General features: G+C 50.7%; 1 protein-coding gene across 1 annotated transcript; it reads right to left on the bottom strand.

Moving 5' to 3' along the window:
• Positions 1 to 1,692: 1,692 nt before the first annotated feature.
• On the bottom strand, positions 1,693 to 16,787 carry LOC122452314 (basic proline-rich protein-like). The gene is made up of 4 exons (XM_043485823.1): positions 16,536 to 16,787; positions 14,916 to 15,699; positions 3,680 to 3,840; positions 1,693 to 3,127 (listed from the first exon to the last, which is right to left on the bottom strand). The coding sequence occupies exons 1-4, from the start codon at positions 16,785 to 16,787 to the stop codon at positions 3,071 to 3,073; spliced, it is 1,254 nt and encodes a 417-aa protein (XP_043341758.1). The 3' UTR covers positions 1,693 to 3,070.
• Between the last annotated feature and the right edge of the window lie 292 nt (positions 16,788 to 17,079).

Here is a 17,079-nt window from a genome sequence, read left to right as displayed (position 1 = left end):
GGAAACTCCCTGAGAGTAACAAGGACCATGCTAGGGACTCGGTGGCAGAGGCAAAGATGAACAGGATGTGAGTTTGCACTCGCGGACCTTTTCTGGCCCCGCGGTGCCGCCTACTGGCAGGATCCTAGGCCCCCAACCGGGATCAAACCCGCACACCCCAGCCTGCAGTGGAAGCATGGAGTCTTAACAGCTGGACTGACAGGGAGTCCCAAACCCACAGAGTTTTAAATCTTGGGGCAAATACAAGTGCATTCAAACAAACAAATAAAAACAAAGACAGAACTTCCCCGGTGGTCCGGTGATTAAGAATCCGTCTGCCAATGCCGGGGGACGCAGTTTCAATCCCTGAGCCAGGAAGATTCCTCGTGCCAAGGGGCAGCTAAGCCCACACGCCAAAACTTCTAAGCCAGGGTCTAGAGTCCGTGAGTCTCAGCTGCTGAGCCCGCAGGCCGCAACGACTGAAGCCCTGGGCTCCGCAGCAGGAGAAGCCGCCGCGACGAAAGCCCTGGCAGCAGAACAAGGGGTGGGCCCTGCCCGCTGCCCGCTGCCCGCTGCCACTAGACAAGGTCCGCGTGTAGCAATGAAGACCCAGCGCAGCCAAAATAAACAAACGTATGGCAGAGAAAAGATTAAATGAAGTGCCGTGTACCCAGAGGCGGGCGGGACCCCTTCCAGCAGGGGAGAGCAGGGGCTGGCTGGTCACGGCGAGGCGATGTCTGAGTGGGGCTGTAAAAATGGGTGAGAATATTTGAGGCTGAGAGAAATGCATACATATGTGTATGTGGAGGTGGGGATATAGAGAGGTAAAAGGTCCTTTCAGAACACTGTCTTCTGGGCCTTCCCTGGCGGTCCAGGGGTTAAGACTCTGCTTGACCACTGCAGGGTCTTCGGAGTCTACCTCTGGTTGGGGAACTAGTAGCTCACCAGCCCCATGGCACTGCCAAAAAAGAAAAAACAAAACGAAAGACTGTGTTTTCAATCTTATGGTTACCAGAGGGGCAGGGGGGAGGGATAAATTGAGAGACTGGGACTGACATATACACATTACTTGTATAAGATAGATGACTGGTAAGTCCTTGTACAATGAAGTCAAAGTGCTAGTCACTCAGTCGTGTATGACTCTCTGCAACCCCATGGATGATAGCCCGACAGGCTCCCCTGTCCATGGACTTTTCCAGGCAAGAATACTTGAGTGGGTAACCATTCCCTTCTCCAGGGGATCTTCCCGAACCAAGGATCGAATCCGAGTCTCCCATATTGCAGGCAGATTCTTTACCATCTGAACCATCAGGGAAGCCCAGTAGGTCCTCATTAGGGACCTACTCAATAGGGAACACTACTCAATACTCTGTAATGACCTATGTGGGAGAGGAATCTTTTAAAAAAGAGTGGATATATGTATAAATGATTCATCTGGCTGTACATCTGAAACAACATTGTAAATCAACTTTACTCCAATAAAAAGAAGCTTTTTTAAAAAGAAAGAAATTAATAATTGTATGTGACAAATAAAAATTGCTTTGAAGTTCCAGGAAAACACAGCACTGTGTTTTCCAGTGCGGCAGAGGAGTAGGAGGTGTGAAGGGAAGCCAAATACCAAAAAGACGTGTATCACAGTTTGTGTAGGGCATCTAATGCCTGACCACAGGCATTAATTAGATTTAATCAATCAAAGAGAGAGTCACTGCAGAGTTTCCATTTATTCACAGATTTCTTCATTTATTCAACAGCTTTCTGAGTGCTTATTTTAAACCAGGTACTGTGCCAGGCACCTGCGATAAGACACAGGCCCTCTGGAAAGTTTTTACACCGGGCAGGTGCGGAGGGAGAGAAGACAGAATAACTGGAGTTGAGTGTGAGTGCTATGGTGTGGGGAGCTTTCAGCGGGAAGGGGCAAGGAAGTCAAGGAATGCTTCGCAGAGGAGGTGACATCTCAGCTGGCCCCAGGGACAAGCAGGATTTAAAAAGGAGAGATGGGTGTTCTAAGAAGAGGCAGACACCTTGGCCCAGGCACAAAGAGAGGGCGGTCATCCCAGAAACACGAGTGGTACTTTTAAGGCCCAAGTAAAGGATATGATCCTTCTTTCTATCTTTTATTTCTGTGCTGAGACTTTCTATTTGTTCCTTTAAGTCATCCTTTATTTTAAGTTATTGAGCAATGCTATCATTGCTCAGTGAAGCATGTTTATGATGGTTGTTTTTAAATCCTTGTCAGATAATTCCAACATCTCTGTCATCTCCGTGTTGGCATCTGCTAATTGTCTTTTCTCATTCAAGTTGAGATTTTCCTGGTTCTTGGCATCATGCACGATTTTAAATTGCATCTTGGACACTTCAGGTATTGTGTTGTGAGACTGATCTGTTTCATCAGGGCCCCTTTCCTACTGCTCTGCTGAGGCGGGCGGGGCGGGGCGGCAGGTGACTTCCTGGTTACCGCCAGGTGGGGGTTAAAGTCCAGGGTCTCCATTCAGCCGTCGACACACTTGCGGAGTGGCGGGCGTCTCATTATTGCTGGACCAGAGCAGAAGTTCAGCAGCCCGTCTGGGTCTCTGCTGATACCACCTTGGTGACGTGTCACTCCTTGAGTCCTGAGGTCCCTAGCCTTTGCTTTACCTTTCAGATGTTGGTTGTATCTGTGATATTCAGGATTTTAGGAAGCACTTAACCAGAGGAAAAGGGAGAAAGTGGATTTGCTTCATCTTGGCTGGAGCTGGACTTTCATGTGAAAAGTATGAGGGAGGAGAGGAAATCACTGGCCATGAAGCTGGAGAGTCAGGCTGCTGGAGGCCAGGTCTTCTCAAAGCCCTCTTACACCATAGAGAAGTGAGAGTTCTCGCTATCGATAATTACTGTATCAGAAAGTAAAACCGAGAACACTTCAATCTTTTCATTAATTCATTTAAAAATAATCATCTCATTGAGTATAAAAATATACACATTTTAATGGAAGATAATTATACTTTCCAAAACAAAAATAAGTAAGGAGAGGAGATGCCTTGTTTCACAATTTGGTAAATTTCTTCACTATCTGCTTAATACAAACTGCTGCTTCTCTTAAACGCTTCTATGTTCAGTCTGTGGTCACACTACATGTTACGTGGCCTCTGGAACACTCCACTGTACTACACTGGTGGAAGAAAAAAAAAGTGAAAGAAGGCAAATAATGTCTAATTATATGGAAATAATTTTGACCTTAGTGACCCCCTTGGAAAGGCCTTGAGGACCGCCGGGGAGACCCTGGATCACACTGAGAACTGCTGCTCAGAAATTCCCTTTTTCAGGATCCACTAGTCCCTGTGGCTACTAAACCCTTGAGATGTGGCCAGTGTGAAGGAAGAACAGAGCTTCCCATTTCATTTAATTTTAATTAAGCCAGCTGGAACAATATAAACTTTTTTTGTTGAATATAATCTTGTTATTTTGGTAGGAATTCATTTTTAGTTTACCCTTGGAAAGTGAGCATCTGAATTGAGGTATGCTGTACATACGAAATAAAGGTCAGATTTTGAAGACTTAGGGAAAAAAGTAAGACATCTCATTAATAGTTCTTGTATTGGGCTTACGTTGCTATGATAAGATTTTGAATATATTGGATTATATAAAACATATTTTTAAAATTCATTTCACCTGTTTTTTAAGAACTTTTTAAAATGTGGCTACATTTAAAATGTAAGGTTACCAGACTTCTCTCCTGGTCCAGCGGTGAAGAATTCACCTGCCAATGCAGGGGACACAAGTTGGATCCCTGGTTGGGAAAGATTCCACATGCCCCAGGGCAACTAAGCCCCAGCACCACTGAGCCCGAGCTCTGGGGCCCGTGAGCTGCTGCTACTGAAGCCTCTGCAAGGCAAAAATAAATGAATAAGTAAATTTTCTGTGAATAGTGACTTATGTAGCTCATATTACACTTCTGGTGCTGGGCAATACTGCTCTAAATGAATCTAGATGATGAAAGCTTATATGCCATGTGAAGTCTATCTTTATTTTGAAGGTAATATAGAGCTACTGACAGGTCCAGAGAAGGGAAGTGACATAATCAGATGTGTATTTTGGAAAGCTCACCCTGGCAGAAGTATGGGACATGGATCAGAGGAGGAACTAGTCAGGAGATGACTGCACAAGTGATGTAAGGAAAGCGAATGGCCTGAAGGAGACAGAGCAGGAAGAGTGGTCTTTGGAATAATAATGGCATTGTGGTTACGTAGGGGAAGAGTGTCCTTGCTCTTTGGAGCTGTTTTGTTGTTTAGTCGGTTTGTGTCGGACTCTCTTGTAACCCCATGGACTGTAGCCCGCCAGCCTCCTCTGTCCGTTGGATTTTCCAGGCAATAATACGGGAGTGGCTTGCCATTCCCCACTTCAGGGTTTGACCCAGAGATGAAGCCTGCATCTGACACACTGCAGGTGGATTACTTACCACTGAGCCCCAGGAAAGCTAAACATTTTAGGAAACATATGCAGAACTCCCTAGGGATGAGGTGTCATAATATCTTCAACTAACTTTCTTTATCGTCTATCAATACATTTCATTTCTTTTTAATTTAATTTTTATATTGGAGTCTAATGTTGTGTTAGTTTCAGGTATGCAATAAAGAATACATCCACATATACCCACTCTTTTTCAGATTCTTTCCCTGTAACTTACTTTCAGATCCACTGTATTTACATGGAAACTTTACACACACACACACTGCACATCTGTGAGAGAATGGCAAATAGCATCTGAATGTTATTACGGAAAGACATAAACCGATGGGAAGAGGAGCAGGGAGAGAAAGCAGATGCAACACGACATACCAGCAATTGTGAACGCGGAAATAATCCAATCAATAGGGGGTCGTTTTACTCGTCTTTTAACTTTCCTATATTTTGACACTTTTCAAAACAAAAGATGAGAAAAACAATGGAAAAAGCAAAGAACCTTAACATGGTGGTTGGATGTGAGAGAAAGGGGAAAAGGAAGCGACAAATAATTTTCTGTTTCTTGTAGGACAACAGAGTGGACCGTGTTGTCATTCTTGAGATTGAAACACAGGAGGAGAAAGGAACTCGTGGGCTGAGGATGAGTTCAGCCCAGATCTGTGGACTCTGAGGTGCCTCTGGGCTCCAGCAGAGAGTGTATGAGGGGCTTCCTCAGTGGCTCAGCGGGTAAAGAGTCAGCCTGCAATGCAGGAGACAGGAGACGCGGGTGCGATCCCTGGGTCGGGAAGATTCCCCTGGTGGAAGGCATGGCAACCCACTCCAGTATCCTTGCCTGGAGAATCCCAGGGACAGAGGAGCCAGGCCAGCTACAGTCCATGGGGTCGCAGAGAGTCGGACACGACTGAGCGACTAAGCACCCATGCACACATGCAGAGAGTGTACAAGCTGAAGTTTCTGAGAGGGACCTTGGCTAGAGATACAGACTTGGAGGACTTTAAAATTTAAATGTAATTGAAGGGGAGCTCCACACTGTCAAGGGTGTGTGTGGAGATTGAGAGGAGACGGGTGTGCAGACAGAACTCCAGGGAGCACTGACTTTTCAGGGTCAGCCAAAAAGGTTGCCATGGTAGCCAGCGTCCAGGATGGCCCCCACGGCTGTCTCCGATCTTCATACTGGTGTGTGGTCCTCCCTGATGTTGTACCAGGGTCGGGCAGTGTGATGAGGGCGGAAGTGATGGGACGGCACCCCTGAGCTCTCACCCACATGCGCTCATTCTCCTTGGGTCACTCACCCTGGGGAAGCCACCTCCCCGTCACCAGCAGTGCTGTGCAGAGGTCCACGTGTGAAGAACGGAGACCTCCTCCCCAGAGCCAGGCAAGGGAGCTTGGAGAGCTTGGAAGAGAATCTTCATGAATGAATAATGAGTAAGACTGCACATCAGGAGAAGGCTGAAGTCAAAACAGCTCAGTTAAACTGCTCCCAAATTCCTAACCCTCAGAAACGATGCTGTTCCAAGCTGCTAAATTTGGGGGTAATTCATTATGCAGCAACAAATAACTAATGAGGATGCCTCAAATGGAGACTTAAAAGGATGGTCAAGGAGACATGCAAATTTTCAGCCTGACACTGCCCACTCTAGCTGGTAATCCTTTGCATAAATTATTTTACTACGGGAGGCCCTGGGGTCATAAGGAACCAGGGAAGAGATTATTTCATGGAGGAAGTTCTGTTATTCAGTGTCAAAAGCCACCAAGCGATGGAGAAGTGGAATTTTCAACAAAGGGGTGATCAGTAATCTCAGTGAAAGCAATTGGTGGGGTGTGGGAGGGCAGAAACCGGATTATAGTAGACTGAAGAGTAAGTAAGGATAAAAGCTAGAATTTTTCCATTGTCACACTTAATTGAGGGGGAAACCCCTATGATAAGTACCAAACCCCCATTTTAGGGATGAGAAATCTGGGGTCACGTTGCTACTATGTAGTAAAATCTGGACTCTGCCCCAGAAGCTTGTTAAAGAACTCTAACTACATTCATTACTCTTTCTGGGAAGAGAGTGGATAAATTCCATTTCTGTAGCCTCATCCCATTTCTAGTGATGTTCTTGAATCAGAACAATTTTGGTGCTCCTGCCAGTTGCCCAGCTGGGATGGATGCTCCTTTGTCTGTTTCTGCCTAACTCCTGCCTTGGGAAGAGAACTGACAAATTAAAGATAGCGAAGAGCCTTTCTTTCATTCATTCCATAGCTATTTATTGAGCTCTTTATAAGAGCCGCAGCAACCGGCCAGCCTTCACAGATGAGAGGAGGCTCCCAAAGTGATGTTTTACATATGAAGCCAGAACTTCATAAGCAAAAGAAAACCTTCTTTATCTTCCTGGAGAAGAGGCCCTACCCAAGGTTGAATAAAGCACAGCAGAGTCAGCAACTGCAGCATCAACAGAATTGAAGCAATCAGAGTAATCATTCAGCAGCGATTAATAGCAACAACTCTTGGGTTTCATACATGAAGCTATAGATACGTAGCTATTTCTAGCTCTAAATCTGTTTTAATGTCTTGGGTTGTCAGTCAATCAATTCACCTTCCTATGACCCACATTGCCTCCCTCACAGAAAGATTTCCTGAGGAAGTTTTGCCCTAGGAGTAGAACCACTTCAGACCAGTTGGAGCTGCATTAAGTGACCACACGGTGTCGTGGTCCACCTCCCTGGCTTTGGAAGCAGACAGGCCCACCCTGGGAGTCCAGCTCTGAATGAGCTGCGTGACATTGAGTGGGTCACTTTTTTTTTTTACATCTTTCACTTCCAGGTTCCTCATCCGGAAAAAAATGGAGATAATATTATCTACCTCCTACCATGACTGTTAGGGGAAACACTGACTGACACCACCCACTCTGGCCGTAACCATTTATTTGCATGAGTTATTTTGACAGCAGGTCCCGGAAAGGAACATGGTGCTACCCAACAAGCCACCACCAACCGGAAGAATTTGGGAAAGTTCAAAAGGAGACGGCAGTCCATATGTCCTACCAACCTCCCAGAATCCTCTTCGCTGGAGTCCATCTTGGCTGAGCAATGTACACACCACTAGAAGGACCGAGTCCCAGTGATTAGCCAGAGACAACCTGGAAACTAACCCCACAACCATAAAACCCAAGACTGTGAGCCACGTGGCGGAGTGGTCCTCCTGGGTTCTCTTACCTCCTGCGCTCTCTACCCTGGCTCCCCTTCCCAATAGAGTCTCTTGCTTTGTCAGCATGTGTCTTCTCGGACAGTTTGTCTCTGAGTGTTAGACAAGAGCCCACTCTCAGGTCCTAGAAGGGGTTCCCCTTCCTGCAACACGACCACAAGTGTAACAGGAAGAAAAAAAATTATGCGAAAATAGGACTGCCATATTTCTTCACTCTAAGTGGGGCAGGAATCATCTCAGAGGCGCGTGGCTCATGTGTTGAGGAGGACACTTTGGTAAACTTTCATGGCTGAGACAAGCAGCTCTATACCCCCACCAACTCCTTAGCTCCTCTGACCCAGGACTGAGAACAGCCTGGACTGGAGACATTTGTTCAAAGAGCTAGATTTATTTGTGTGATAAAGTAACAGGAAGCTGGTTTTCAGGGAAAGGTAGAGAACAGCAGAGACATGGAGACATGCTTGCTCTAGGTGGCGCTATAACTTCCTGTCTTGCCTCTTCACCTTCAGTAAAAGTCTTCCATTCAAAATGGCCCTGTGCTCTGGGAGCTTTAAGGACAGAAGGAAGAGTTCAACTTGCTATGAGACTAAGAGGATTCAGGAAAATAACCTTGATTTCAGCTTGAGCAGGAATTCATAAGAAACCAGGATCGTGAAAATGTCAGCCCATCCCCCAAGAATCTTTGGAAATCTTCGGGAGGCATGGACAACCCACAAAATTTGCTATGAGGGCTCTTTAAGGAAAACATGTTCAAGAAGGCTGGTAAAATTCACATTACATAAGGATTAAATGAGAGAAAGTACAGAAACCAATTAGCTCAGAGCCCAACCCGTGATTAGCACTCAACTAAAGGTGGCTTCTTCTTATGATTTAATGGGCAATTTCCTCTTTTCTTCACCCTTTTGAACTTCAAGGACTCACAGTCTACTTGAAAATTATGATGTAGTCATTCATTTATTCTACAAACATTTATCAGCTCCCTCCTATGTAGCAGTCAATTTAAATAATTTCAGGCAGTAGTGATGGTCATAGCTCATCTGTTTGGGCTGAGTATGTGCTAAGTGCTACACTAAGTGCTTTACCTGGCTTGTTTCATTTAATTCTCATGACAATCCTAGGGAAAATTCAAAGTGTTAGTCACTCAGTCGTGTCTGACTCTTTTTGACCCCATAAGCCTGCCAGGCTCCTCAGCCCGTGGAATTTTCCAGGCAAGAATACTGGGGTGGGTAGCCATTTCCTTCTCCAGGGAATCTTCCTGACCCAGGGATCAAACCCAGGTCTCCTGCAATTTTAGGTGGATTCTTTACCACCTGAGCCACTACAGATGCCCAGTCCTATGGAGGAATGGTTATATTCCTACTTTATAAACGGGCAGGCTGAGGCGCGGTGAGGTTGAAGGACTTGCCCAGACCACATGGCGAGCCAGTGGGAGGGGCAAGATTTGAACTCAGGCAGTCAGATTTCAGGGCATTCTGTAAAACTCCGTACTGCGCTGTTTTTGAATGCACCTGACACGTGTGAGTTATGGCCTACGGGGGGCAGGGATCATGGGCGAAGGGTCTTGGGGAAATAAGCCTACAGTTACGGCTAGGAATTTCTTGCCAGCTTTTCCCTCCTACCTCCCATCCCCCTTCAAACTGTCGCTGTCAAGATGCAGGTGGCACCAGCATTCTGACCCTTGCTTCTGCTCATCCTCTGGTTTAAGGTCTCCCATCCTGCCTGTGCCCACCGTTAGCAAACGGACACGTGAAGAGAGAGAGAAGGAAAAGACCCACTGAATCAACCAAAAGATAATGAGAAGCTGACTACTTTGCCATAATGCAGCACAAGAACAATAAATAAATCAATCACTTGGGGGGGGGGTGGGGAACGACTTTCCTATAATCAGCTATTAAAGGCTTGTACCACTTAATTAGTCTATTAATTAAAACTGTTCTCCTCCTTCCACATGTTATCAGCCTGCCAAGGCAGAGAAAACTCAAACCCCGGGGGCAGAAGATAAGAGAAGTAAGAAAGACTGGAGTGCGCAGCAGATTCAAACAGCTGGGTCTGTGTGTGTTTTAAAAGCACAGCGCTTAGTGCCCGGGGCAAATCCACCTGCTAGTATGAAGGGAACGTTTATCAAAAACCAAAAGGCTGTTGTCTTTGTTGAACAGAAAGGGAAAAAAAAAATGATTTCATCTTTAAAGAGAAAAACCGCCATCACCACACACAGGGATCTGTGAAGGGCAGATCCACTGGGTGTTCCCTGGGGCACCGTACACAGTGAGAAACAAACATGCTTACGGCAAAGGCGGCATCGTCAGAAGACTCTGGGGCAAGGGGACTCTGCCCCGATGCTGACGCGGGTGCTTCTTAGGGAACTCATACACTGAGTTCCTACTACGTGCCAGGCACCACCTCCGTTCTCTATGTTTGCAACATCGTGTTTTGATGACTTCAGTGACATTCTTAGAGTGCCCTAGAGTTGCTTTCATGCACTCAGCGGCTCAGTCATGTCTGACTCTCTGTGACCCTCTGTCCAGGGGAATTCTCCAGACGAGAATACTGGAGGGGGTTGCCACTCCCTCTTCCAGGGGATCTTCCCCACCCAGGGACTGAACCCACATCTCCTGTGTCTCCTGCATTGGTGGGCGGATTCTTGACCGCCACACCACCAGGGGAGCCCAGCGTATTTCTGGGAGTCCCCAGAAGGACGCTTCCTATGAGCTCTTACGGCTGTGGGCACCGCAGCAGGGCGGTTCAGCGCTTCCCCTCCTGTTCTGGCTCACAGTGGTCCGTGCCCTCGGCTCACCAAGAGCTCAGAGAAGCCTCTCATCACAGTGGCTGACCGTGTCAAGCAAACTCAACGGGCCCAAGAACTTACAAGTCATCCCTGAGCAGCTCAGATAGACTCTGAGCCCCGCAGCGCTCTCCACGATGCTGGGAGACCGCGGCCTTCGGACTCCTTTCCAGCCTCTCCGCCGCCCTCTGCCCTCCCCTGGCTACTGAACACACACGCCCGTGCACTGGAATGGTGGTGCGTAGACACAGACAGGGGGCTGGAGGCAGGGGTCTCCATCAGCAACAGCCCACCAGCAGGGGTGAGGATACCATCTTATTGTAACCCTCAGCCATGTGACCGACCATTAGCCACCCTATTTTGCAAAATGGGGACACTGTCGCTCAGAGAGGGTTAGTTGTTTGTCCAGGACTCCACAGGCAGTGACGAAGCACTCAGGTGAGCTCAGTAAATAGTTGCTAACATACAAAATTGAAAATATGGAGGCAGGAGAAGCTCACCAGCTTCTGGGAACTTTAGGTCCTGCAGGGGGTCCAGCTATGTGATAAAAGGGGACTGTCAATTGAGGCTACCCCTCAGGGTGGGAGAAGGGGCAGAGATGGGGAATACAGGGTGAGCTCCAAGGTCAACTCCTTCTGAACCCAATTCTGCTGGATACGTGTTGCTATATAATCCACTTTCGGCCAAAAACTCATCACACCTCCCCCCAACCTGGGCCCCACTCCCCAAAAAACCCCTTGTAGAAATGGTTAAGTGGACATACGTTAGCTGTAGGACGCTCAGGATGTCAACACATTAGAAGGGAGGGGCAGTGGTAACAGAGCAGGCAGAGAGCCTGGACTTGGAACCCAGGGACAAGCTTCTGTTCCTGGTAACCAGCTAGGTGCCCTCAGGCAAATTATTTCCATTGTCCACCTTCAGTTTCCTCATATGCAAAATGGGAAATGTCAGTCGCCTCCGTCAAAATGTTACTGGGAGGATTAAGATAAGTAATCCAATGTTACTATTATATAGAGAGAACTTCAAATCACAAAGGGCTTCTACATGGACACCTGGCAACCCTCAGAGCAACCCAGAGGATTATTAGCCCCACTTTTCAGTTGAGAGAAAAGTCCAAGACTCAGAAAGATTGGAACTCATTGGCAAAACAGTGAGTGGTGCGATAAGCCTGGCCCCACCACGTCTGACTTTCGGGTCCTGCAGCCCCGAGGGGTCTGCCCCAGAGTCCTCGTCTGGGCTGGGTGTCACATCCCCAGCTTTCATTCACCAGGTAAGCAGGAAAGGTCTGAGCTCCTATCTGGCATCAGGGATCATGCCCAGCATTGAATACTCTACTGCAGCACTCCTAGAGGGGCAGAGAGCGTGGGTGTCAGCTAAGTGAGGAACAGTCTCTGTGACGGGTGTTTCCAGGTAGGGAAGGACAAGGTGACATAGGAGGAGACAGACACAGAAGGGAAACTTGCAAGAATGAGGAGGACACGCGTGCGTGCTAAACTGTTTCAGTCCCGTCCGACTCTTTGCAACCCTTTGGACTATAGCCCACCAGGCTCCTTTGTCCATGGGATTCTCCAGGCAAGAATACTGGAGTGGGGTGCCATCTCCTCCTCCGGGCGATCCTCCCAACCCAGGGATCAAACCCGCGTCTCGTACATCTGCTGCACTGGCAGACGGGTTCTTTAGCACCAGCACCACCTTAATGAGTAGGACGTCGCCTCACAAACCAGGGAACGGGGTTCTCACCTCAATGTGGGGAAGAGCTTGGTATTTGGTACGAGTGAAGCCCAAAGCAGGAGAGGGAAGCGGAGAGAAAGGAGGCCAGAGGGTTAGCGAGGGCCAGAGCCTGGAGGCTGGAGAGCTGGGTGAAGGACTTTGGACCTCGTCCTTGATAAACGCAGAGCTGCCTGAGTGCTTTCAGCAGGGAAGTGGATGATATTTTTGGAAGATCTTCTGGCTGGGATGTGGAGACTGGATCTGATCCTGGTGAGACTGGAGGCAGGTAGGCCAGCTAGGATGGAGACAGATGCAGGAATTGAAGCAAGAAGGAACGGTGGTCTGAGCTTGGGACGGGGCCATGGAGATGGAGAGAAGGGCAGTCTCTGAAACAGACTGAGGGCATGGTGACTGGTGGGGGATGTGAATGTCGGGAAGGCAGCGGGGGAGGGAGTCAAGCATGATACCAGCTTGTATCTGGCTGTGCAACTGGTGAGTGGAGGCGTCCCTTATTTGACAAGGGGGCATTTGGGGCAGAGTATCTGCGATTTGTCAGGTGTATCCTGCATGAGCCTGCACCCCAAATTCACCCAGGGACCTGTAAATTATGTCTGTCTTGCCCAGAGGAGAAGCAATGGATGAAAGGATCCTGCTAACTTGAGAATGCCTGAAGAACTATGGACGGAGGTTCATAACATTGTACAGGAGGCAGTGATCAAAACCATCCTCAAGAAAAAGGAATAAAAGGCACAATGGTATCAATATCAATAACCTCAGATATGCAGATGACACCACCCATATGGCAGAAAGCAAAGACGAACTAAAGAGCGTCTTGACGAAGGTGAAAGAGGAGAGTGAAAAAGCTGGCTTAAAACTCAATATTCAGAAAATGAAGATCATGGCATCCAGTCCCATCACTTCATTTCAAATAGATGGGGAAACAATGGAAACAGTGACAGACTTTATTTTGGGGGCTCCAAAATTGCTGCGAATGGTGACTGCTGCCATGAAATTAAAAGACGCTTGCTCCTTGGAAGAAAAGCTATGACCAACCTAGACAGCATATTAAAAAGCAGAGACCTCATTTTGCCAACAAAGGTCCATAATAGTGAAAACTATGGTTTTTCCAGTAATCATGTATGGATGTGAGAGTTGGACCACAGAGAAGGCCGAGCACTGAAGAACTGATGCTTCTGAACTGTGATGCTGGAAAAGACTCCTGAGAGCCCCTTAGACTGCAAGGAGATCAAACTAGTCAGTCTTAGGGAAATCAGCCCTGAATAGTCATTGGAAGGAATGATGCTGAAGCTGAAGCTCCAATACTTTGGCCACCTGATGCCAGGAACTGACTCATTAGAAGAGACCTTGATGCTGGGAAAGGTTGAAGGCAGGAGGAGAAGGGGATGACAAAGGACGAGATGGTTGGATGGTGTCACTGACTCAATGGACATGAGTTTGAGCAAGCTCTGGGAGATGGTGAAGGACAGGGAAGCCTGGCGTGCTGCAGTCCATGGGGTTGCAAAGAGTCAGACACGACTGAGCGACTGAACAACAACAAACTTGAGAATTCTACTTGCCAGCAGCCAAGGTGTGGAATTGTGTTGGTGGTGAAGCATCTGATACGAGGGGCATCTGGTTCTTCTGGAGCTGGTCTCCCTGGGTCTCCAGCAGGCCTCCTGTTCCCTCAACCCAGCTTCCCTTTGATTATTTAAGAGCTATATGTCAAGGGCATACCATGTAAAGCACCTTCATAGATGCAGAGGGAGACACTATAAGAGCTTATAACCTAGAAGGTACGAAAAGACAACTAATCACAAAAGTAAATACAGGTCCACATGAATAGGATTAATAGTCATAAATGGCATAGGGAACATGTTCCCAGGAGGCCGTGGTCATAGACACTTCTGAATGGGAAAACCAGGGAGGAAGTGGTATTCAAGCTGGTTGTAAAGGAGAGGTGGAATGTCTACAGGCATAAACATGGGATTGCAGTAGGCAGGTATTCCTGAAGGAAGAAAAAGCATTAGCAAAGATGGCAGCGGGCACAGGCAGTCGCCAGCCCCATCTCCTGCTGTCTTAGGGTACTGGCAGAGGGGAGTCCTTAAGCCAGGGGGGCAGGGAGCTTTGACAAGTCTGAGAATTCCCTGATGGTGCAAAATTACGTTTAGGGATGAACGTGCACTTTTCTGGAGAGAGGGCCCACAGCCCTCCTACAATTCTCTGAAGGCTCTAGAGTTGAGAAAAGGTGTTATTTCACAGGTGGGTCTGAGGCATCTAAAGGAGATCAGTCCTGAATATTCACTGGAAGGACTGATGCTGAAACTGAAGCTCCAATACTTTGGCCACCTGATGGGAAGAACCGACCCATTGGAAAAGACCCTGATGCTGGGAAAGATTGAAGGCAGGAGGAGAAGGGGACGACAGAGGACGAGATGGTTGAATGCCATCACCGACTGGATGGACATGAGTTTGAGTAAATTCCAGGAGCTGGTGTTGGACAGGGAGGCCTGGCGTGCTGCAGTCCATGGGGTCTCAAAGATTCAGACACGAATGAGCGACTGAACTGAACTGAGGCATCTGTATGTTTGTTTTAAAAAAGAAACCTCCTTCAGGAACTGTGCAGTGCGCGCCTCCGGTCTCTAGACAGGCCCAAGAAGGCCCTGAAATGGTAGCTCACGCGGGCTTCCCTCTGTGCCCACCCTTGCCCCCCGCCCCACCTCCATTCTACGAGTGGTCACCGTGCTCACCAGTCCCCATCGCCCTGAGATCAAATAGGAGGCAAGGTCAGAGCGCCAGACGGGAGAATCGGGGACTCACGCAGAGGCTCTGTGATCTTCTTCGGAGACGGGGCGGGCGGGAGCCACTCTGCGTTGATGAAGCTGGAGCCGGCGAGGTCTGCCTGCGGGGACCCCGCCCCGTGCGAACCCACCGCTGCGTTCTGGGCCGGTCCGAGGCGGCCGGCCGGGCTGCGGCAGCGCCCTTTGGCCGCGGGGCTGCAGTGCCGGCGGCGGCCGCTGGGCGGCGCGGGGCGGCGCGCGGAGCGTGGGAAGCGCGGGCGCGCGGGCGGGCCGGGCTCGCTCACGCCCGGGCAGCCGCGGCCGCCGCCGGGCCCGAATGCGGAGCCGCTGCGCAGCTCGCGCCTGCCGCGGGGCGCGCGGGGCGCGGCGAGGCGGTCGTGCGGCCCCTGGCGGGGAGGGGGCGGCCGCTGGAGGTAAGAGCCGGGCCGCCGATCGGGTGGGAGCGGCGCGGCGGCCAGGCCTGCAGCCGGTCTCCCGGAGCCCCGGGCAAGGCTGGGGTGCTCCCCTACCCGGCCCTGGGGGGGCGATGCTCCGGGCCCACCGCGATCGGGCGGCCCCCACGCCCGCTGCGGCGCCGGCCTCCCGCCGCAGCTGCCCTGGCCGCGTGGGTGGGAGCAGACTGGGGCCGGGTTCTGCCCCGGCCGGAACCCCCGCACCCCGGGCTCTTGGGGGGCCCGGGGCCAGCAGGGCGGGGGAGGAGGATGATCAGCCCCCACCCCCACCCCGGGGCCCGGCCCGGGAGCCCCTGCCCACTCCTCACCTTCCGCTTCTGGGCTCCGCAGTGGGCGTGGTGCCCCCCTCTGCTGCAGAGGGGGGCGCCCCGGAGTTGAGGAAGGCCGTGGGGGAGGAGAGCGCAGAGACAGGTGGTTGAGGGGGCGAGCGATGGTGCGGGAAGGCTTGTGATCTTAATGCGTATTTCTTTCTCGCCCCTTCTTCGCGGTGGGGTAGGAGGGGCGGGGGGCGCGGAGGTGCGCGTGGAGGAGGAGGCGGGAAGGCCAGAGGCTTTAGGCTCAGGAGAGGCAGGCGCAGCCAGAGATGCCACTGGGCAAATGTCCCTGTTCAGTGCCCGCCGCCCCCCAAATTAATGAAGTGGGTGTGGCGGTGCAGGTAGAGGAGTTGGATGAAGACCGGGCCCAGAACTGCCCGGAACTGGCCGCGACCGGCGGCCGGGCTCCCCGCTGCATGCCTGGAAGCCGCATGCACTGAGCGCTCTGCAGCGGCTGGGGGTGGGGGCGGCGGGTGGCCATGCCCTCATCCTCCTGGAAGCTTCAGCCCCGGGGACAGCTCCGGAGAGGGGGGCTGGGAGAAGGACGAGGGGGTGGGGGCGGTGTCCGAAGGGGAAAGGCAGTCTCCAGGCCTGCAGACTAAGTTCCTAGGTGGTGGGTGGGCCGGGAGATGGTGGGAGGTGGGAGCTATAGGGAAAGCAGGTAATGTCCTTAGGACCACCCACCCCCCCTTCTAGCTTTGTCTGTAGCCATAGACCAAAATTTGGGATTTGGCATTTGCCAAATGTGCTTAATTTTGTTTTTTCTCTTTCCCTTTCGGTTTGTTTTGTTTTTTAGAGGAACGGCAAATGACAGAGCAGAGGGAAGGCTGGCCCAGCCAATCCCGGAGCCGCTGCAGCACCGGTTCCCCACACATTGCGGTGCAGGGATAGAGGGGAGGGGGCGGCCGGCCCCGCGCCTCCCCTGCCCAGGGGCCCCCGCGCGCTCCCCGGGGAGAAGGGCAGCTGGACAGAGGCTGCCGGGGCCAGGGTGCTGCCGCCCCTCCCTGCTGCCCGGCGTGGGAAGAGGAACGCGGAGCCAGGCAAGTCTCCCCCTGTGTCCTCCGGGGTGGAAGGAGCAGGTAGAAACAGGGCTGGGGCGGCCAGCGCCCGGCCTTGCTCTGGCATCGGCGGCCAGAGAGCTGTGCCTCCAGCCCCTTGGGTTTGGTTCTGCTCTCAGCCCGTCCCTGGCACTTGACAGCTGCGGCGTCGTCGTGCTGATTGGTGCCACCATGTTATATAACGCTTATATAATCTCCCGGGGCGAGCGCTGCGTCTCCGCTCTTGGGTCACACAGACGCTGTGTCCCTGTGGGAGTCCGCATCTGTGGAAGCTCGTGGGTGGACCGACACCCTCATCCTCACCCTGGCTCCCTCTGCTCATCCCGGCTGTAGGTGGGGACCCGGAGAGCCCACTCCAG

Source organism: Cervus canadensis, chromosome 13 (assembly GCF_019320065.1).
Source record: "Cervus canadensis isolate Bull #8, Minnesota chromosome 13, ASM1932006v1, whole genome shotgun sequence".
NCBI classification, from domain to species: domain Eukaryota; kingdom Metazoa; phylum Chordata; class Mammalia; order Artiodactyla; family Cervidae; genus Cervus; species Cervus canadensis.
This window is presented reverse-complemented; position numbering and strand designations above follow the sequence as displayed.

Bases quoted from the DNA above. Each gene is read 5' to 3' on its own strand.
- LOC122452314 (XM_043485823.1), bottom strand. From the start codon at position 16,787: ATGCCAGAGCAAGGCCGGGCGCTGGCCGCCCCAGCCCTGTTTCTACCT. The intron at 3,841-14,915 runs GTGAGTCCCCGA...TTTGCCTTGCAG, and splicing joins GAAGATCACAGAGCCTCTGC to AGGCTTCAGTAGCAGCAGCT. The intron at 3,128-3,679 runs GTAACCTTACAT...TTCTTCCACCAG, and splicing joins TGGACCAGGAGAGAAGTCTG to TGTAGTACAGTGGAGTGTTC.